Here is a 21,492-nt window from a genome sequence, read left to right as displayed (position 1 = left end):
TGGGACAGGAGCTCTTTTGTTACAGGGTTAGCTCATAGTCTCGTACTGGAGGAGTGCACGCTGGGCTGACTGTGTAATATATGTATACCCTGCTGAGGGATGGGACAGGAGCTCTTTTGTTACAGGGTTAGCTCATAGTCCCATACTGGAGGAGTGCACGCTGGGCTGACTGTGTAATATATGTATACCTTAGCTGAGGGATGGGACAGGAGCTCTTTTGTTACAGGGCTAGCTCATAGTCCCATACTGGAGGAGTGCACGCTGGGCTGACTGTGTAATATATGTATACCCTCCCATTACTTCTCTTTCTCTGAGTTGCACAACACCTTTATCATAAGCCCTTCAGAACAAAGGGGCAGGGACAGGGAGAGGGTCTATACTAGGTGTGCATGCACATTTCATGTAGGCTGACAGGAGCCATAGAAGGGCTAGAAGAGAGCGGCACTTCTTTTGGTCACTTTGTGAAATTTCTATGTGTTTAGAAAGATAACGAAATGATTTTACAAGTATTATTTTATTTGCAGTCAACATGCTGCCCTGCACTGGAGCTCTTGACACACTGGGCTCCCATTCTAGAGCAATATGAAAAAGAAAGTAAATTGGGAATCCCAAAGTATTCAACCTATGGCCCCAGTCTCCATAATTCCCTCATTCCTTTTCCTAGGTATTTAGGAAACCCCGCCTCCCAGCTTCTGCCCCATATCATCCCAGATCTCCTGCCTCAACTGCAGATAGAATCTCACCTGGCAGATGAACGTGCCCAAGACTACACTGCAGAAGATGATGTTGCGGTAGATGCCTGAAAAGACGTTCTTCTCTCCATGGATCTTTCGGGAGTTGATTTCATTGAAGAGCTGCATCAGCACGAAGGTGTTGAAAACAATTGTATAGTGCTGGGTGGGTGGTGAATGTAGAGGCGCCTTCCTCCCACTATCAATATCAAAGAATTTCTCACCTAGTGGGGAGAGGAGAAGCATTGGAGTGTTAAGTGTGGTCTGAGAGTCAGAATGTGTTGCAACAGCTATATTGCTTCCTTATGCCTGGTGTCCCTTCCAACTGATCAGTAACTGAGCTATACTAGTTATTTATTTTTTTGACATAGGGTCTCACTCTGTCGCCCAGGCTGGTGTGCAGTGGCATGATCATGGCTCACTGTAGCCTGGACCTTCCTGCTCAAATGATCCTTCCACCTCAGCCTCCTGAATAGCTGGGACTACAGGCATGTATCGCCATGACTGGCTAATTTTTTGTTTTACTAGTTATTAAATATTTTCAATGTTAGCCCTGGTCTTGACTTATTTTACTTTCTTTCTCAGCTTGCTGCATTGATACTTGCTTTCTTTATTTTTTTTTTTGAGATGGAGTTTCACTCTTGCTACCCAGGCTGGAGTGCAGTGGCGCAATCTTGGCTCACTGCAACCTCTTGCCTCCTGGGTTCAGGCAATTCTCCTGCCTCAGTTTCCTGAGTAGCTGGTATTACAGGCACGCGCCACCATGCCTCGCTACTTTTTGTATATTTAGTAGAGACGGTTTCACCATGTTGACCAGCATGGTCTCAATCTCTTGACCTCGTGATCCACCCGCCTCGGCCTCCCAAAGTGCTAGGATTACAGGCGTGAGCCACCCGCGCCTGGCGATACTTGCTTTCATGTAGTGCAGCATGGTAATAAGACTATGTGCACTGGAGTCAGGCAATCCTAGATTTGAATTTTAGGGCAACTATGTACTCATTATGGGACCTGAGCTTAATTTTTTGCATCTATAAAAAAAGAAGTAATAAAGCCTCCTTCATGAAATTCTTGAGTACATGCAGTAGCATAATACACCGTGTAGCAGGAGTACAGAAAGCACTGGGAGGTGAACCTGCACTCATTCCTGGTCTGTGCTCCGCTTGCTTTCATGCTACCTTCTTTCCTGAGGCCATTCTCTGCCCCCACCTCCAACCAGCACCTGAGCTGCTGTCCCACCCCAAAGTGTCACCTGCAAAGACAAGGATAAAGATGACAATGAGCTGATAGAACGCGTGGCCCAAGATGTTCTTCATCATAGTGCGTGAGATCAGAGGCTTATTTCGGCCGTAGGGGCGCCGCTTCAACAGGGATTCCGTAGGGGGCTCCGTGGCCAGGGCCAGCGAAGCAAATGTGTCCATGATTAGATTCACCCACAACATCTGCACCGCTTTCAATGGGGAATCCTAGTGGGAAGAAGCACCAGTCTTTTTAGCTTTTCTCAGAAACCAGCCCACCTTTGCCCTTTCAAAGGTCCAGCTCCCACAACCCACCTAGACTTGGAATCTGGCCACTTCCAAGCTGAGTGACTATGAGAAAGTTACTTAACTTCCTTGAGCCTTAAGTTCTCCACCCATAAAATGGGGATAATAATACCTACCTTGCAAGGTCATTTTTGAAGAATACAGGTAGTTTATATAAATGCTTATCACAGCAGCTGACACATAAGTGGTAAGCTAAGGCCCATAAGTTACCATCATTCCACATAAGCAGATGAAGACGGTGGACTTGGTAGAGCTAACTCTTGTCCCAATGTCACGGGGAAACCCTGTCCTTACTCTTCAGTAAACACACTGTACCCTCCACCCTGTGTTCCTTTGCTCCTGCCTCATCCCTCCCGTCTCAGCCCACCCACACCGCCTTCACCTGAGTGATACAGGCTCCAGTGAAGGCTACGATCACGGCCACCACGTTGACAGTGAGCTGGAACTGCAAGAACTTGGAGATGCTGTCGTAGACATTGCGTCCCCACATCACTGCCTTCACAATGCTGGTGAAGTTGTCATCTGTTAGGATGATGTCTGAAGCCTCTTTTGCTACATCTGTGCCTGCGATGCCCTGAGGTAAGATGGGAGGGAAAACAGTGAGGGAGGAGATGGAGCCCAGCCTCCATTTCCTGACCTCCAGGAAGCTTCAGAAGTCAGTGTAAATACTAGAGGGCACACTAGCCACACAAAAGAGAGAAAATGTGTCACTGTCGCTCTATAGAAAGGAAGGTGGGGCCCGATGCCACCAACCTTACTACCGAGCCCAGACTGGGAATTACAGTCATCTTGATATCCCTTTCTCCCTCCCCTCCTACCCCTTCAACCTTGGAAACTAATTAAAAGGTCGAGAGCAAATCCTATCCATTCTACCTCCACATTCTTACATTTCTGTTCCCACTGCCAGTATCTCATTTAAGCCCGTGTCATTCCAACACCTTTGAGAAACTCTACATTTGTTCTAGAAGTAGTGGTATGGCAGCACAGTTCAGAAGTTTCATCTTCATTCAAAATCTTCTTTTTAAATTAAATTAAAAAATAATTGAGACAGGGTCTTGCTCTGTTGCCCAGGCTGGAGTGCAGTGGCAAGATCTCAACTCACTGCAAGCTCCACATCTGGGGCTCCAGTGATCCTCCCACTTCTACCTCCTGAGTAGCATTACAGGCATTTGCTCACCATGCTGAGTTAATTTTTAAATTTTTTGTAGAGATGGGGGTCTCTCTGTATTGCCTAGCCTTATAATTACTACTATGAAATGATCTCCAAGTTATGTTGTTAGATGAAGAAAGAAAGGTAGAAAAAGAGTTTATGGTATGGTATCACTTAGCTGAGAGGGAAGGCCATAAATATATTACATCTTTTATTTATTTATTTCTTTATATTTTTTGAGACAGTCTCGCTCTGTCGCCCACGTTGGAGTGCAGTGGTGCGATCTCAGCTCACTGCAACCTCCGACTCCCAGGTTCAAGCAAGTCTCCTCTCCTGCCTCAGCTTCCTGAGTAGCTGGGATTACAGGAAGTTAGACATCTATAATTCTTTTAAAAATATTATTTATTATTATTTCTTCTGAAAGTGAAATAAAAAGAAATATATACTTCTAAAGTTAAATGAAAAATAAATATGAATTCACAAAGATAAAAATAAAAATAAATATGTTTATCACAAAGATAAAATACTTTGTGAATTCATATTTATTTTTCATTTAATGAAAACACAAAACAAACACAAAAACAAGTGGGGCCTAAGAGCTTACTTCTGAGCTTTGTCCGCTGAACAGGCTTGGAAACAAAGACCTACTCAGTGGCAAAGAATGCCTTTGAGTTTCAATTGTGTTCTCTAAACACCATTTCAGGCCGGGCGTGGTGACTCACCCCTGTAATCCCAGCACTTTGGGAGGTTGAGGCAGGAGAGGAGACTTGCTTGAACCTGGGAGTTGGAGGTTGCAGTGAGCTGAGATCGCACCACTGCACTCCAACGTGGGCGACAGAGCGAGACTTGAGGTCAGGAGTTTGAGACCAGCCTGGCCAACATGGTGAAACCCCATCACTACTAAAAATACAAAAAATTAGATGCCGGTGGCAGCGGGCACCTGTAATCCCAGCTACTCAGGAGGCTGAGGCAGAAGAATTGTTTGAACCTGGGAAGGGGAGTTTGCAGTGAGCCGAGATTGCCCCACTGCACTCCAGCCTGAGCGACAGAGTAAGGCTCTGTCTCAAACATAAACAAACAAATAAATAAAAATACCATTTGCAGGAATCCTTGCAAAAATGGACGACTTCATATCCAGGATAAAAAAGAACCAAGAACCAAGGAATAAACCAAGAAAGATTACTTTTGCACTGACCTAGATTAAAAATGAAATAAAAAAAAGAAAGTTATTAAAGACACCTGGGGTTTTATCTAAAGGACTCAGCAATGTTAAAGAGGCCTCTTCTGCCTCATGGTGGGTCACTGCCTGAGGATGGGTCACTATGAATTCATAATGATACTTAAAAAAAAAATCCACTCATTGGTCACCTTTGGAGGTTCCTAAAATGTCAACTCATCATTTGAAAAAACCTGCAGCTTCATCAGAGAACATGAACCAGAGGGGGAAAAAAAACAAAAAAACAAAAAACCAGTAAGTAAAAAACAAAACAAAAACCCACCTTTCATGTAGGATTAGAACCTCAGAGTAATCAAACAGTAAACAAAGGGGATTCTCTTTTTATAGAAGTATTTACGTGAATAAATAAATAATTACAATATTGTCATTTTGCAGCCCCCAGTGAAAGGAAAGGTATAGCATCTGACAACCTCTAGAACTAACTACTTGCATATAGGAAATGTAAGGAAGAAAATAACATGTTAAAGGAAATCACAGGGAAATAATCAACAAAATCCACACTGAGATAGTCTTTGCAGACAAACAAGCCGGTTACGTTGCTAGGAAAAGAGATGGAGGGGGATTGTGCAGAAGAGAGTTAGCACAGGCCTGAGACTGCTGTCTTTAGGAAGGAATGCTTGCAGGGTGGGCCCTTGGCTGGCATCTGGGAAATGAGCACTCAGAGTGCTCCCAATCAGCAACTAACTGATAAGGGTGGCTCATTGTGTCTAGACTGTGTCCAAACAATACGGTTTGTATTGAACATCTGCTTTCCTTCTGGGAGTTTGGAATTTTGGTATGGATTAAGCAGAAGGTTCCTATGTGACCAGCCCCAAGAAAAACCTTGGGTACTAAGTCTGTAATGGGCTTCCCTAAGCAGAACATCACACAGATAATGCTGTTTTCATAACTGGGGAAAGAATGGACTCTGTTTGACTCCTCATGGGAGGGAGTGCATAAGAAAGACTGCAAATGGATAGACTCCACCAGTGTCTTTTTCTCTTATGATACAACTGTATTCTTACGACATCCCTGTTATAAATCTGGGTCATGAGTACAACTGTACGCTGAGTCCCATGAGACCTCTTAGCAAATCCATGAATATAGGGGTGGTTTTGGGGACCTATAAGATCAGTGGTTCTTTTCCTTCTTTCTTTTTTTTCTTTTTAATTGTCCGGGGAAAGCATGAACGCAGTCCCCCACGAACACAAATTATGCAGTTGAGTTTCCCACATTTGGGGAAATGGCAGGGGTCAGTACATCTGGAGTGCAGTGGATAAGCCTTGCCCTGGGAAAACCAGCTTCGTGATCATGGTATCTCCCCTGCCAGGTAAGTTTTTTTTTTTTTGAGACAGAATCTCACTCTGTCGCCCAGGCTGGAGTGCAGTGGCACAATCTGGGCTCACTGCAACCTCTGCCTTCTGGGTTTAAGTGATTCTCCCGCCTCAGCCACCAGAGTAGCTGGGACTACAGGCTTGTGCCACCATGCCTGGCTAATTTTTTGTATTTTTAGTAGAGATGGGGTTTCACCGTGTTAGCTCAGGATAGTCTCAATCTCCTGACTTCGTGATCCACCCGCCTAAGCCTCCCAAAGTGGTGGGATTACAGGCATGAGCCACTGCACCCGGCCAGGTCAGTGGTTTTTAAAGTTTAGGGTGCATCAGACTCACTGAGAATCATTGTCAAAACACAATGAACAGATTTAACATAATTAATTAAGATTTGTGGGCCCCAATTCCAGGCTTTCCAATTCAGTAAATCTGGGATGGGGACTGAGAATCTGCTTTCTATAGGTTTGTATACAAACCTACTATACAGCTGGAACGGCTGTACACCTACTGGTGCAGCTGGAAGGAGGGCACTTCAAGAGCTGCTGCTATAGGTTAAGAGACTTAACAGATGTATCAAATAATTGCAAGGTATGGATCTTATTTGAATCCTGATTTGGGCAAATAAACTATAAAAACAACATTTATTTGCCTGTTAGGAAAATGTGAGCAAACTAGATATTTGATGATAGTAAGGAAACATCAATTTTGTTCTGAGATAATGGTATTATGATTCTTTTAGATATAATTTATTGATACATACTTATTATTTACAGGCATATAATGAAAATTTTTTTCACCCACACCCTCCCCCCCATATAATGAAGTTTTTAAGGATGAAATTACATAATGCCTTGCATTTGCTTCAAAAATAATTCAGATGAAGATTGGGGATGTAGATGTGGGGATCACTGAAACAAGACTGGCCATGTGTCAATCATAGCCAAAGCTGAGTGACAGGTACCTGTCAGGTCTCCCTACTTTTGCATATTCTTGAAATTTCCTAGAATAAAAACCTTTAAAAAAAGAGTTCCCTAAAGAAGATAATCTCTTAAATGTCCTTCCACCGCTAAAAATCACCAACAGTACAATCTGTGTGGGAGGCTTATAATCATAAACTACTGGAGTCTGAGGATCGAATCTGGGGGGCTTCTCAACCTTTCTGAACATCAGAATTAACTGGTGTGCCTGTTTAAAAAAAAATTCTGGAATTCACCCCAGACCTACTGAATTAAGACATCCAACTGTGGAGCCTTGGAACATGTGATTTTAAATAAACTTTCCAAGTGATTCCGATGCTCTTGGCCTCATAAGTGAAAAGCAGAGTACCCAATGGTGCCAGCCACAAAGTGCATCTCCCACGGGGAACACAAATCATCACGTTTATCGGCAAGTTTATGTTGGTCTGGCTTTCCTGCATAATGATCCTTCATGACATCCCTCCCCCTCCTTTTTTTTTTTTTTTTTGAGACAGAGTGTCACTTTATCACCCAGGCTGGAGTGCAGTGGTGCAATTTCGGCTCACTGCAATCTCTGCTCCTGGGTTCAACCAATTCTTCTGCCTCAGCCTCCTGAGTAGCTGGGACAACAGGCACATGCCACCATGCCCAGCTAATTTTTGTATTTTTAGTAGAGACAGGGTTTCACCATCTTGGTCAGGGTGGTCTCGAACTCCTGACCTCAAGCAATCCACCCACCTTGGCCTCCCAAAGTGCTGGGATTACAGGCCTGAGCCACTGCGACTGGCTGACTTCCCTCCCTCTTATCTATTCTTCATCCTTGATGGGTCCCCAGTTATGTATAATATGATTGGTCAGGTAGATAGGAGAGATGGGGTTGGAGAAAAGAGCACACGGTGGGCTGTGCAGGTATAGCAAGCAGCAGGCTACCAGAAGCCAGACCTGGCTTCCTGATGGAGAAGGCAGCTAGCAATCAGAGAGAGACTGTGCTGAGCTTACCATGGCAAAACCAACGTCCGCTTTCTTCAGAGCAGGCCCATCATTTGTGCCATCACCAGTGACAGCCACGACCTGCCGGTGTTCCCCAACGGTGCTGTCAATGATGCCTGGGAGAAACAGATACACCATAGTGAGCTTTTCTGGTCTCCCCTACCGCTCAGATCCTACCACCCACACTCCTACTTTCTTCTTTCCTTCCCTATTTCCTTTCCTAGAGGTTCTGCAGGAACCACCCGAAAGCAGTAATTTGTTCATGGGTAGCACTAAACTAAGTCTGTCCTCATCTGGCACCCTAAGGCAGCTATGAAAAAAACATTGAATAGATTTCAAGGCAGAGACCTGGGGGTCAAACTGTACCATATCCACCTACCAGCTGGGCAATTTGGGTAAGTTACTTGTCTTTTCAGCCTCAAACTTCCTTATTTATAAAATGGGAATACCTGCCCTGCCTAGTTCACAGTACTGTTAGTAAATGAGATATGATCATGTTTTTAAAAATCGAACAACCCTTGCCAGGTGATTTGGCTCATGCCTGTAATCCCAGCACTTTGGGAGGCCAAGGTGGGTGGATCACCTGAGGTCAGGAGTTCGAGACCAGCCTGGCCCAAGTGGTGAAACCCTTTCTCTACTAAGAATACAAAAATTAGCCAGGCATGGTGGCACATGCCTGTAGTCCCAGCTACTCAGGAGTCTGAGGCAGGAGAATTGCTTGAACTCAGGAGGCCGAGGTCGCAGTGCGCCACTCCATTCCAGCCTGAGTGACAGAGCAAGAGTCTGTCTCCAAAAATAAAAAAGAAAAATAAAAAAAGAAAAACCCAACAACTTTATTGTGCGTCATACTCACCAAGGGCTCAGATGTTTGCTAACTGTATGTTCTCCCCACTAGCCTGGGAGCTCTCCTAGGACCTCCCTATTTGGATAGGAGAGTGGCTTTGGCTGGTGGTTCTTACCTGTCCTCACCCTGGCCTACCTTCACAGCTACGGCAGGCACCTATTTGGAAGCCAACCTCACCTTTCACCAGGGTGTGCTTGTCAGTGGGAGAAGATCGCGCCAGGACCCGAAGTTTAGGCCAGATCTTGTCCAGCTTTTCTTGCTCTACCTGCCAACACCAGACCACACCTGGATCAGTCAAACTCAGAAAAGCTATCCAGGAGAATCTTACTTCTCCAGCCACTGGTAGATCAGGTACGCCACAGTCCCACATGGGAGTGCTACTCAGGCTTCAGCACAGATGAAACAGCCAACCAGTCTCTAAGGGTAGATTCACAGATGATGACCATTCAGGCCCTGCTTTTCCCTTCTCCTCCCAAGGCCCTTCCTGGGAGCCAATCCCCGCTTTCCCAGAGCCTTAAGGGGAGGTGGGCCAGGGTTGGCTTTTGGCTTGGATAGGTAAAGTGGTGCTTCTGAGGTCTTAGGTTTGATTTCTTTGCAGTTCAGGAAAGCTTGGATCTGTGCCACTGCCAGGCCACATTCTCTTTAGCCACTGTTAGCCAAAGGGCAGGGGGCAGGGACACAGGAGGGGTGGGCTAGGGGGAAGTCAGTACAAAATCATTTCATGACTGAAAAAGCAGAAAGACATGAAAAGTTAGTGACAGTATCTCAAAAGGTAGCTTGTGAATGGAGCTAATGAGAAGAAAGCCAACTCCCAATTTTTTTTTTTTTTTTTTTTTTTTTTAGATGGAGTCTCACTCTGTCACCAGGCTGGAGTGCAGAGGCATGACCTTGGCTCACTGCAACCTCTGCCTCCCGGGTTCAAGCGATTCTCCTGCCTCCACCTCCTAAGTATCTGGGACTACAGGCATGCGCACCACACCCAGCTAATTTCTGTATTTTTAGTAGAGATGGGGTTTTACCATGTTGGCCAGGATGGTCTTGATCCTCCCACCTCAGCTGGGATTACAGGCATGAGACGCCGCACCCGGCTGGCAACTCCCAATTTTACCATATGAGCAGCTTTGGTACAAGGAGATGTGTCACAATGAATAGCTTTCAGTTTAGAAACCACCCACTTTCCCTGACATGACCCAGATACCTTAGGCTAGAACCCGCCTTTTCCTTTCCAGGTGAGGTCCCGGTTCCCCCTATCCAGGACCCACCTCGCCTTTCTCATTGCGGATGAGCCGGTTGAATTCTTTGCCTTCTAAGCACAGGAAGTCATCCCCAGGTGTCAGAATGCCACACTTGGTGGCGATGGCCCGGGCTGTGTTGATGTTGTCACCTGTTACCATTCTGACAGTAATGCCAGCTTGTTTGCATTTGGCAATAGCATCTGGCACCTATGGAGAGTGAAGAAAGGGGAAAGGCACAGATGGGGGTGGAGACCCTGCTAATCTGTCCCATTTCATCAGTCCCTTTGTGGCAGACAGGAGAGAGGTACCCTAGAAGTGGTGCCATACAGCACTGGCTATGTCTGGTCGTTTCGATACTGCTCGGTGCCATCTCACTTCTGTCCTACCCACAGCAGTCATATTTGAATTTGTCCTATTTGTACCATGAGTTGAAGGGGAATTTGCTTTGGGAGCCAGGTGTAAAAACTTGCTCTTCCACTTACAATGGAGACTACTCGGCAGTGCATGGATGGCATTTTGCCATGTGGCCACTGCTGTGTTTTCTAGCAGAAGCTTTTGCCACTCTTCACCCACCTGGCCAATGCTCCAACCTTATCAGCTCTTTGTAATTTCCCACATGCATGACACCCTCTCATGCCTCTGGGCCTTGACAATTAACAGTCCATCTGTCTGAACTTCTTAGAAGCAGAGACTTTTCAATCCCCTAGTGTCTAGAATAGTTATTGGCACACAGCAGGTACTCAAAAAGGATGTGTTGATTGAAAGGCGGGAGCCTTTCAAAGTTGGTGTCCTGGTTAAATCAGCCTCCTGACAATGCTTAACTACCAAATAATGAGCCCAATAAGCCCTTTGCTTCTCACAACTCAGACATTATTAACCCTAGGAATGCCGTAGTCTATCAGATCGTCACTCCACAGCAGTCCTGTGAAGCAGGAAGCCCAGAAACATCTATCCCTGTAAGTGAGAAGCAGTCAGGTTACTTGCCTGGTGTCACAACTAGAAAGAGAAGTGGTACCCCATTTCCTGAGACTACTGAGTGGCTTTCCGCCTTCTCACCTCTGGGCGCACAGGGTCCTCAATGCCCACCACTGCGATACAGGTCAGTTCAGTGAGGATCTCATTCTCATTGTCCCAAGAGGGTTCTGCGTCATCGAAATCCCGGTAAGCTATGCAGATAGTCCGGAGTCCATCAGAGGCCATGGGCTCGATGACAGTGCGTACCATATCATCTCGGTCTTTATTCTTGAATGGCACTGCTTCCCCTTTCTGGTCCAGGATTCGATTACACCTGGGGAGGCGCACAGTGAGAACACGGTGTCTCTCTTCCCATTCAATATGTTTTTACAATCATTGACAGACATTTTGGCAACTCTGTATTATTCCTAAAGACATTGCTCCAACCATGGCCAAACATTTCCATCATCCATCACCCAGCTGAGTCCCTTTCCAAGGTGGGGTGGGCTGTGGATGGAGTAAGGTCTAGGTGGGTAGAGAGTGTGTTCTCTCGTGTCATCTGTTCTTACCCACATGTGAATGCAATGCTGAGTCATTTGTGAATCACCTGCTCTTTGGAACTTCTTGAAGGCAGAGAGACTTTTTCAATCCTGACTATTTAGAATAGTGCTCACTGCATGGTGGTGTGGGGGGAAGTTTTCTATACAAGAATGTGCTGATTAAAAGAAGGTGGTTAAAACCAAGTTGGGGCACTGGTTAATTGAGCCCTACCTAATACTTATATATTTAGGTATAGTTGGCCCTATACCTAAGTAGGGTCAACTTTTGATGATCTATGGGTAATCTATTAACAGTCACTGTTTTTTTTTTTTTTTTTTTTTGAGAAAGCTCTGTTGCCCAGGCTGGAGTGCAGTGGCATGATCTCAGCTTACTGCAACCTCCTGGGTTCCAGTGATTCTCCTGCCTCAGCCTCCTCAGTAGCTAGGATTACAGGCACAAGCCACTACACCCGACTGATTTTTGTATTTTTTTTTATTAGAGATGGGGTTTCACCATGTTGGCCAGGCTGATCTCGAACTCCTGACCTCGTAATCCACCCGCCTCAGCCTCCCAAAGTGCTGGGATTACAGGTGTGAGCCACCTTACCCAGCCAAATAGTCACTTTGAAAGTTATGTAAATTCCCTGTAATCAGAAATGGGAATGGGAAGGAAAAGAGAACACAGAATGAATGTTTCTAGTCCTTGTTATGTGTAAGGCTTTTACATACACTGAATCATTTACAGTGAGGTGGGTAGTACTACTGGGAGCTGAGTACTACTATCTCTGCTTTCAGATTAGGAAATGGAAACAGGATTGTCCAGGTCTGAATCCTGGTTGTGCCACTAGTAGCTGTATTACCTTGAGCGGGATACTTAACTTCCTTATATTTCTGTTTTCTCAATCTGTAAAACAGGGATAATCATAGTACCCACCTTAATGAGTTGTGAGAATTAAATACAACGAGCCGCCTTAAGCACTTAAAAAGCATGCGTGGCCTGAGTAGACGCTGGGATATTAGGTATTATGTCACCTGGCTGGAAGGCTCCCTCATTTGCATGGGTTCAGTGTGGGGCGTGCACCCATGCCTTCCTGAGGAGAGGATCTTGAAGGGAAGCAGAGTGGGCAGAGGTGCTCACTTGCGCAAGATGATCTCGGAGGCGCCCTTGCTGTACATACGGAAGCCACCATTGGGGTTCCTGATGACGGTACTCATTGACTTGCGCACTGAGTTGAAGGTGTACACCTTGTAGAGCTTCTCCTCAGGCACTTCGTTACGCACGGCCTGGAAATCCTGCTTCAGATCTGTGACAAAGCCCAGCAGAGCACACTCGGTCTTGTTGCCCACCTGCCGAGGCAGGCCTCCCTCCTTCTCTGGAGGCTGGGAGAAGAAATATACACAGCACTATTGAGTAAGATGCCTTGACAAGGCAGAGAACTTAGGGAGGAAGGAACTCATTTACAAAGCCTTTATATATATGCCTGGAGCATATGGGGGAAATAACATTTGTTTTTTGTTTTTTTCTTTTTTGGAGACAGAGTCTCACTCTATCGCCCAGGCTGGAGTGCAGTGGCACCATCTCGGCTCACTGCAACCTCCACCTCCAGGGTTCAAGTGATTCTCCTGCTTCAGCCTCCTAAGTAGCTGGGACTACAGGTACCTGCCACCATGCCCAGGTAATTTTTGTATTTTTTAGAGAGATGGAGTTTTACCATGTTGGCTAGGCTGGTCTCGAACTCCTGACCTCAGGTGATCTGCCCACCTCAACTCCCAAAGTGCTAGGATTACAGCTGTGAGCCACAACACCTGGCATCTTTTTTCTTTTTCTTTCTTTTCTTTTTTTTTTTGACATAGCACAGTGGCATGATCTCAGCTCACTGCAGCCCTGACCTCCCAGGGTCAAGCTATCTTCCCACCTCAGCTTCCTGAATAGCTGGGACTAAAGGTGTGCAACCATGCCTGGCTAATTCTATTTATTTTTTGTAGAGAAGAGGTCTCACTATATTGCTCTTGAACTCCTGGGCTCAAGTGATCCTCCTACTTTGGCTTCCCAAAGTGTTGGGATTACAGACATAAGCCCCTACACCTAGCCTGTTTTTTTCAAGAGTGAGCAGAGAGTGGTCACTGGTAACTGTGATCCTCGTGCCATCCATGACTTAGGGGTTTTGTGGTTGGCTCTAGTGGTAGTGCTGGTGTCCCACCCTGTGTGGGTCTTATTCTAATACTCTGTGCTTGTTTCTGGAAAGTGAGTAATTTACTTCTGTTAAGCCCAATTCTACTATGAGCATGAGGTCCCTCCTTAGAGACAAAGCTCTTTTATGCTAATTAGGAGGGTATTTTCTGGCCACAGATTCTCATAGGCTCTTACCCCCAACCCTCCATTGATTCCCAGGGATTCTTCCCTACTCTCACCCAAACACATTCACTCCAGAGTGAGAAATAGGATTTGGGACCACAATTTAGGCAGTGTAAAGAATAAGGGGGTTCATTTCAGAGAAAATTGATGGTCTCTTCCAACCACCCATTTTAAGTGTCTAGGCAAAGGCAATGCTTACCAGAATCTTGGAGGTATAAGCACTGTTGATAGAAATGCCATTGACAATAAGGTCCAGGACTTTGGGCAGGAAGACATCAGGGCTTGGGATCTGACGGTAATGGACGCCCCCAATATAAGCTTGCACCACAGTCATGCGGTTCATGGTCAACGTGCCCGTCTTATCAGAGCAGATGGCGGTGGCATTGCCCATAGTCTCACAAGCATCCAAGTGCCGTACCAGGTTATTGTCTTTCATCATTTTCTACAAAGGAGAAGAGAAGAGATTTGCGAAGGGGACTAACTGGATTCTCCTAAATATAAGTCAAAGGCCATTTCCTAGCCAACATCTCTCCACATTTCATCTTCTAGTCTCACACAAAAATCCAAGATACTGGCCAGGTATGGTGATTCATGCCTGTAATCTCAGCACTTTCGGAGGCTGAGGTGGGCAGATCACCTGAGGTCAGGAGCTCAAGACCAGCCTGGCCAATGTAGTGAATCCCTGTCTCTACAAAAGGTAGCTGGGCATGGTGGTACATGCCTGTAATCCCATCAACTTGGGAGGCTGAGGCACGAGAATCACCTGAACCCGGAGGCTGACGTTATACCATTGCCCTCCAGCCTGGGTGACAGACTGAGACTCTGTCTCAAAAAAAAAAAAAAAAAAAAAAAAATCCAAGGTACTATTTTTGTCATTCTCTTAAGGGTCTACTGGGTCATTTCAACATTGATGCATCTGATGGAGATGATCCTTCCATAATACCAGGGACTTCTGCTCTTGTGAGTTACCAGCCAACGTTTATAGACGATAGAATGGCTTATCTTTTCCCTAAAGGTTACATGGTACGCTTCCCTCCCATCTCTATCCTAAAGAAAGAGATAGGATTGTTCCAGTCTCACCTTCACAGAGTAGGCCAGTGAGATGGTGACAGCCAGAGGCAGCCCCTCTGGCACAGCCACCACCAGTACAGTGACGCCGATGATGAAGAACTTGACAAAGTACTGGATGTAGATGGGAGTACATTCAGGGAGCCATGGTCTGCGATTTATCACAAAGTTGTCAATCACAAAGTATAGAATCAGGATGAAAACCGTGAGAGCAGACATGATCAGACCTGTCCAGAGAAACAAGTCACATGAACCCAGGCCTGCGGGTGTTCCTGGGTCCCTAGCCAGAGATGGATTGGCATCAGTTGTAGGCTTTGTTGCCAACTGTTAAAACCACCATCTCCAGGAAGACTTACTAAAATTTTGGCCCATTCTCTGTTGCTTGTGCATTCCAGCATAGGGAACAGACACTGGTTTCACATTTCAAAGACACAGGTTCTATTCTCAGCACTGCACTAACTTGACTGTGGCTTTGGACAAGTCATTGACCCTTTCTGAACTGTTTCCTAGACCAAATTCCTCATTAATAAATCAGGGGGTTGATTTGTTTCCTGAAACAACATTCTGCGATCCTATTTTACACCCGCCCTCTCCCTACAATTCATAATGTCATGACTGTACTTGTCCACTTCCTAGTAGTTTATCCATTTTGACTTCTCCCCTACCAACCTCTGAATGTCGGACAGTTCACGTCTTGTTCACAGCAACGTCTCTGTGGTGCTAGTGCATCACCTGCGTGACTAACTCTTAGGACAGTGCTTCCCAATCTTTCTCTTTTCATGGCACACATAGAAGATGCCAATAATAGTAAATATTTATTTATTTATTTATTTTTTGAGACAGAGTCTTGTTTTGTCATAAGGCACTAGGCTGGAGTGCAGTGGTGCCGTCTCAGCTCACTGCAACCTCCGCCTTCTGGGTTCAAGCAATTCTCCTGCCTCAGCCTCCCAAGAAGCTGGGACTACAAGCGCGTGCCACCATACCCAGCTAATTTTTGTATTTTTTAGTAGAGACGGGGTTTCACCATGTTGGCCAGTATGGTCTCGATCTCTTGACCTCGTGATCTGCCCACCTCGGCCTCCCAAAGTGCTGGGATTACAGGCGTGAGCCACCGCGCCCGGCCAATAGTAAATATTTATATGGGCACCTACTGTGGGCCAGGCAAGCTCTTCACAACAACCCTGTGAAATAAGTTACTATTATCACCACATTTTTAAACATGAGGAAATGAAAGTACTGAGAGGTCTTTGGTATGGCCCATTGGTAGGGTGACCAAACCATCCTGAGACCGAACAGTTTCCAGGGATGTGGGATTTTGCTAAAATTGAGAAAATTCCAAGCAAACGCGATGGTTCATTACCCTACATATTACCGTACATGAAAAAAATCTGCTCAAGGTCGAAACCTCCTGGCCTAGGGGTTCTGATGGCCATGGGTGCTGTCTGGCTGCTTTGAGGGCTGATGGAATCAATATCTGGGAACAACTGTCCCTAACTATGGCACAATATTTGGGAAAAGCTCTGCTTTAAATCATTGTCTGGTTTTGGTGTTTGCTTTTCCCAAGGGCCTGATGATTTGGGGCCTCCAAGCAAACTAGAGATGATGATATAAATGAAAGCAAAGTCTTCTGTCCTTTGCCTGATTAGGGCCAGGACTCAGGTGGAGAAGCAAGACACTGAGGGTACAAAATTTAAGAAGGAACTCGCTCTCCAGGTGTTGGAAGGCATCTGACTTGCCTTACCCTATTCCTAGACTGGCCTGATATATAAAATAAAGCAACAAAGGAGACTAGGGGTCAGTCATCATGTAGCTTGTACTCTGAGAACACGGCAGGGGCCAGGGGCAGTGACTCATGCCTACAATCTCAGCGCTTTGGGAGGCTGAGGCAGACATATCACTTGAGGCCAGGGGCAGATCACTTGAGGGCAGCAGTTTGAGACTAGCCTGCCCAATATGGTGAAAACCCGTCTTTACTAAAAATTAGTCAGGCATGGTGGTGCATGCCTGTAATCCCAGCTACTCAGGAGGCTGAGGCATGAGAATCACTTGAACCCCAGAAACGGAGATTACAGTGAGCTGAGATAGCATTACTGTACTCCAGCCTGGGAGATAGAGTAAGACTTTGTCAAAAAAAAAAAAAAAGTCCAGGTGTGGTGGCTCACGCCTATAATCCCAGCACTTTGGGAGGCCAAGGCGGGTGGATCACAAGGTCAAGAGATCGAGACCATCCTGGTCAACATGGTGAAACCCCTGTCTCTACTAAAAATACAAAAATTATCTGGGCATGGTGGTACACGCCTGTAGTCCCAGCTACTTGGGAGGCTGAGGCAGGAGAATTGCTTGAACCCAGGAGATGGAGGTTGCAGTGAGCCGAAATCGTGCCATTGCACTCCAGCCTGGGTAACAAGAGCAGAAAAAAAGAAAAAAAAGGAACAAGGCAGGGATTGGGAGAATAGTGCAAGGGTCAGACGAGGCCTATTTAATGTTTCAAACCTGTGTGCCACGCCTAATAACTTGATTCTGCACCTGCAATTATTCTCATCCACGTGTAGTTTACATGCAAGAGATTTGACTGTAGTTAAAATTAGCTGGGTACTAGAACAGACATGAAGAGGTTAGGCCAACTCAGTCCAACAGGTCTTTCTGTGATGCTTAAGAAGCTCTCTCTTTGTGCTGTCCGATATGACAGCCACTAGCACATGTGGCTCCTGACCAACTACAATGTGCCCCAGGAACTGGATTTGTAACTTTATTTACTTTTAATTGATTTAAATTGCAGCAGCCACATGTGGTGAGTGGCTGCTATGGTGGGCAGCATAAATCCCTGCTGTCCAATGTGTGCAAACTGGATCAGTGGTGTTGGCATCCTATGGGGGCTTGTTAGGAATGCAGAGTCTCAGGCTCCACACCAGACCCCCGGAACTGAATCTATACTTTAACAAGAACCCCAGGTAAGTTGTATACAGTTGTATAAAGTGCAGAGATGTGCTGATTATGATTGTGCTAACCAGAAAGGTGGAGTCAGAATAAACAGTGGTAAAAGACTATTCTTTGGCCAGGCACGGTGGCTCATGCCTATAATCCTAGCACTTTGTGAGGTTGAGGTGGGCAGATCACTTGAGGCCAGGAGTTCAAGACAAGCCTGGCCAACATGGCAAAACCCCATCTCTACTAAAAATAAAAAATTAGATGGGCGTTGTGGTGTCTATCTGTACTCCCCTATACTTGGATGGCTGAGGCAGGAGAATCGCTTGAACCAGGAGGTGGATGCTGCAGTGAGCTGAGATGGCGTCACTGCACTCCAGCCTGGGCAATAGAGGAAGACTGCACCTCAAAAAAAAAAAAAAAAAAAGACTATTCCTTGAGGGATATGTCCACTGAAGTAGCAATCTTCTTTCTATTTCTTCTCCCCACTCCCCATTCTCCCTCTCCATTGAAAGAAGGTGGTGAGAGAAGAAAATGTAGAGGCCAGTGATGGAGAAGCCACTTCTTCATACGCAGAGTGCATTTAGTGACCTCTCCTCTGGAAAGAGCCTCTCTAACCACAGCCGTCCTTCTTCCTCCAGTCCTTATTCGGTATTTATTGCTCCATGCTTGACCAGATCCAAGTACTATGTCAGGAAATTGCCTCTAGCAAGCTGCAGCCTTCTCTATCTTTAAGGAATTTACAACCCAAAACACGAGTCAGGTAAGCAGTTATTGAAGTGTTCCTTCTTGCTAATGTAAATCTCCCCTGCTGTAATAAATGCTCTTTCCTTCTCATTCATTTGGATGAAGAGATCTCAGGACCGTTAACCCTTACACACAAGAAAACACTTCTCTCTGAAAAAGCCTAGGGAGCAACCAAACAGTGGCCATCCTAAAGATTTAGCTTCTTTCTGTCAGTCTTGGTTGGTGCAGAAAGAAGGGGATAACAGTGATGAGGATCTAGGATAGCATTGATAAACCATAAGGAGGCTCTACCCTACTCACCCCTACTCACCTGCTTTCCCAATCTGAACAGCCAGGCGAGTCAGCTTGCCCTGGAGCACTGACTTCTCCTTTTTCGGTACTTTGACTGCCTTCTTTTCCTTTTCCTCATTGTCGGTTCCCTCCTGGCTGTTGAGTGGCTGGATTTCCAGGGCCACTCCGTCCTGGGTCTTTGCTAGAGTATATACACAAATAGGACGGGTGAGCAGGAAAGATGGTAGCACTGAGCGGCAGGCAGTTGGAAACAAAAAACCCTCCTGTCTCCTTTCCAGAATATACCTTGGACTCTGCCATCAGTTCTGACCACTCCTAACTCATGCTAGACATGGAACTTGCCTTCGATGCTCTATTAGGGCCTTTGGAATAATATTCTAATGACTTTAGATGAAACAGGGGTGCTTTTAGTGTATGGATTTCTTCTTCAGTGGCAGCTTCCTGGCACTACCTCGGAGCCCCAAGCCAGGTTTATTCCTGCAAGGGGATTAATCATGTCACTAAGCACCATTGTAACAACCATCCTTCCTGGAACTCAGTGCTTAAAATAGTGAATCTTTACTGCAGAAAGGGGCTGAAGGAGAGGGTTGGTAGATGTTTCTAGAGCACAAGATTGCTCTGTTAAATGCTTTATCTCTCTTTCTCTCTCTCTTGACTGTCAGGGAAGAAACACATACCCCCAGACCCAAAGTATTTTCCAGCTCCTTCTAGCAGTTGAAGGATAGGAAAAGGAAATTCCCTTTCTTTCCTGCCTGACAAAGGTAGAGAGATACAGGGTGGGACCTGGGGTTAAGTCTTTGGGGAGAGGGAAGAAGCTGGTGTGAGGGACCTCCTGGAATAAGAGAAAGCAGGGAAAGAGACACATATAAATCCATTGTGCTTTTAAAAGAAGAGTTAAAGACCTAAAATTACAGAATTATTTCTGTTTAACCCTGGTTTTCCGATGTAACGACTTGATTTCTAAAGACTGCTATGATGTGGGTGACGAAGTAAAAACAAATCTCTAGCAGCATCTCAAGAGAGCAGTTCTTGCTGGCTCCCAGCACCACTCCACTTTCACCCCTGTAGGGCTCAGCCCCTTGTGTAGGATGCCCTTCCTGAGTAGTCCCTGCTGTCAGACTCACAAACGAGAAGACGGAGATGGGATGTGAACACAGCCACCAAAAGAGAAACACACATCAGATCAGGAGGAAGAAAACAGACTATGGCAAGAACAGAGAAGGAGGTGGGGAGAGAGGTACAGAGTAAGGGCTCTCTCCAAGCACCTCTGAGAAGACTGGTGGAGAAGGAATCCAGACCAGAAGAGGACACCGATGAGGAAGCTAGCAAGAGGAGGGTGCAGGGACTGCCCACCCTACCTCCCTCCACTATGAGGACCCTGAAGTCTTCCAACCCAGAAACTGATGACTGTTAGTGTTTAAATCAGGCTGAGGCCAATGAAGCAGAGCTCAGCTCCCTCTGAAGAGCAAATTAATCCTACGCATTCCCCAAGAGAAACCGTGACATGAGGTTCTGTGAGCCAACAGCAGAGGGTGCTGTTGTCTCATCTTAGATTGGGATCAGGACCTTGAGACCACCCCAAAAAAATCTCTGCACCTTCCTCAGGGTGAGGTATCTGAGCAGCAGATAACAGATTTATGGAGAGGAAAAGGGAGAAGGCAGATGGCCTGGAAAGGTCTGGTTTGAGCATGGGCAGGTAGAGATGATAAATGAGTGGTTGGAGAGGTTACCTTTGTTGCGATTTTCAGGGACTCCTTGTTTTTTACCTGTTTGAACAAGAAAGAAAAAAGTGGGGTCGAAACCCAAAGTGACTATTAAGAGATCTAATTTGTTGGTCCTGCTCAGAGCCCAGAAGGGCGACAGCAAAGGTGTTGGGTTGCAGGGAAGGGACATAAATGTAAAGGAAGCTCACATCTCTGCTTTCATTCATTCTTGCTAGAGGCTCTCATGAATCCTCGTGATATCCACCAAAACGCTCATGTAGGTGAGTGCATACTCACACCTGAGCTGCTTTCTCTTGCTCCTGGCCTGAGTCACATTGCTTGGGAAAATGGGGTGGGGATTAGGAAGTGAGAGGTTTGAACTGTTTCTTCCTGACGGCAAAGACTCTGAAATGTGTCTCCGTGTTACTTCAACAGCACCAGGCAAGCTTCCTCCTGATTCATCTGCAGGTAGCTGCAGAAATGAATTGCTTAGTTCCTGAAAGAATGTGTTTTGTTTCCTTTTCATAAACTGCCCTCCACTAAACAGCTCAAGATGACCCTCCAGCCAAGTGGTAGCAACCTTTTCTCCCCTAAGGGAAGAAGGAATGGTTAGGGAAATGTGTAGACTTGGTTTTAGTATCTTTTCCTCTTTCTGCCTCTGTTATTCTTTCCTTCAGGAACAACTGAGTGGCAAAGCCCGAGCTAACTGTTCCTGACTTTTCTAGCTGTGTCTGTCTTCCACTGAGAGCCCACAGTTTCACAGAAATCTATTTTATTCTTCTGGCCAGTTTTCTCTTAGCCTCAATGGTTCATTTCACCCCCCAACTTTGAGGAAGAAAGTTGGGGAAGGAAGAGGGGTACACGGAAGGCATCTGGGCTACAGCACCTAGCCAGTTCATTTCACGTAGCTTTATA

At 45.9% G+C, this 21,492-nt stretch overlaps 1 protein-coding gene and 1 non-coding gene across 16 annotated transcripts in view; both read right to left on the bottom strand.

The window, feature by feature from the left end:
- The window catches only part of ATP2B4 (ATPase plasma membrane Ca2+ transporting 4), a 120,679-nt gene that overhangs the window by 20,804 nt on the left and 78,383 nt on the right, over nt 1–21,492 (bottom strand). For 9 of the 15 annotated variants that reach the window (XM_002760669.6, XM_002760667.5, XM_008985450.4 and 6 more), the window contains 12 exons: nt 20,605–20,640; nt 18,894–19,055; nt 14,924–15,138; nt 14,043–14,285; nt 12,626–12,867; nt 11,051–11,282; nt 10,022–10,201; nt 8,937–9,024; nt 7,925–8,031; nt 2,655–2,846; nt 1,981–2,194; nt 744–955 (listed from right to left, as the gene is read on the bottom strand). In XM_002760669.6, coding sequence (XP_002760715.1) covers nt 744–955; nt 1,981–2,194; nt 2,655–2,846; nt 7,925–8,031; nt 8,937–9,024; nt 10,022–10,201; nt 11,051–11,282; nt 12,626–12,867; nt 14,043–14,285; nt 14,924–15,138; nt 18,894–19,055; nt 20,605–20,640 — 2,123 coding nt within the window. The remainder of the gene's footprint in view (nt 1–743; nt 956–1,980; nt 2,195–2,654; nt 2,847–7,924; nt 8,032–8,936; nt 9,025–10,021; nt 10,202–11,050; nt 11,283–12,625; nt 12,868–14,042; nt 14,286–14,923; nt 15,139–18,893; nt 19,056–20,604; nt 20,641–21,492) is intronic. The other 6 variants (XM_035281133.3, XM_008985449.4, XM_078356870.1 and 3 more) reach the window with 1 other exon arrangement.
- LOC118149636 (U1 spliceosomal RNA) lies at nt 5,813–5,976 on the bottom strand. Its single transcript, XR_004737198.2, has one exon. It is a non-coding gene; the product is annotated as a U1 spliceosomal RNA (small nuclear RNA).

The sequence above is a fragment of the Callithrix jacchus genome, chromosome 19 (assembly GCF_049354715.1).
Source record: "Callithrix jacchus isolate 240 chromosome 19, calJac240_pri, whole genome shotgun sequence".
Lineage (NCBI taxonomy): Eukaryota > Metazoa > Chordata > Mammalia > Primates > Cebidae > Callithrix > Callithrix jacchus.
The sequence above is the reverse complement of the archived record's forward strand: the minus strand, read 5'-3'. Positions and strand labels throughout refer to the sequence as shown.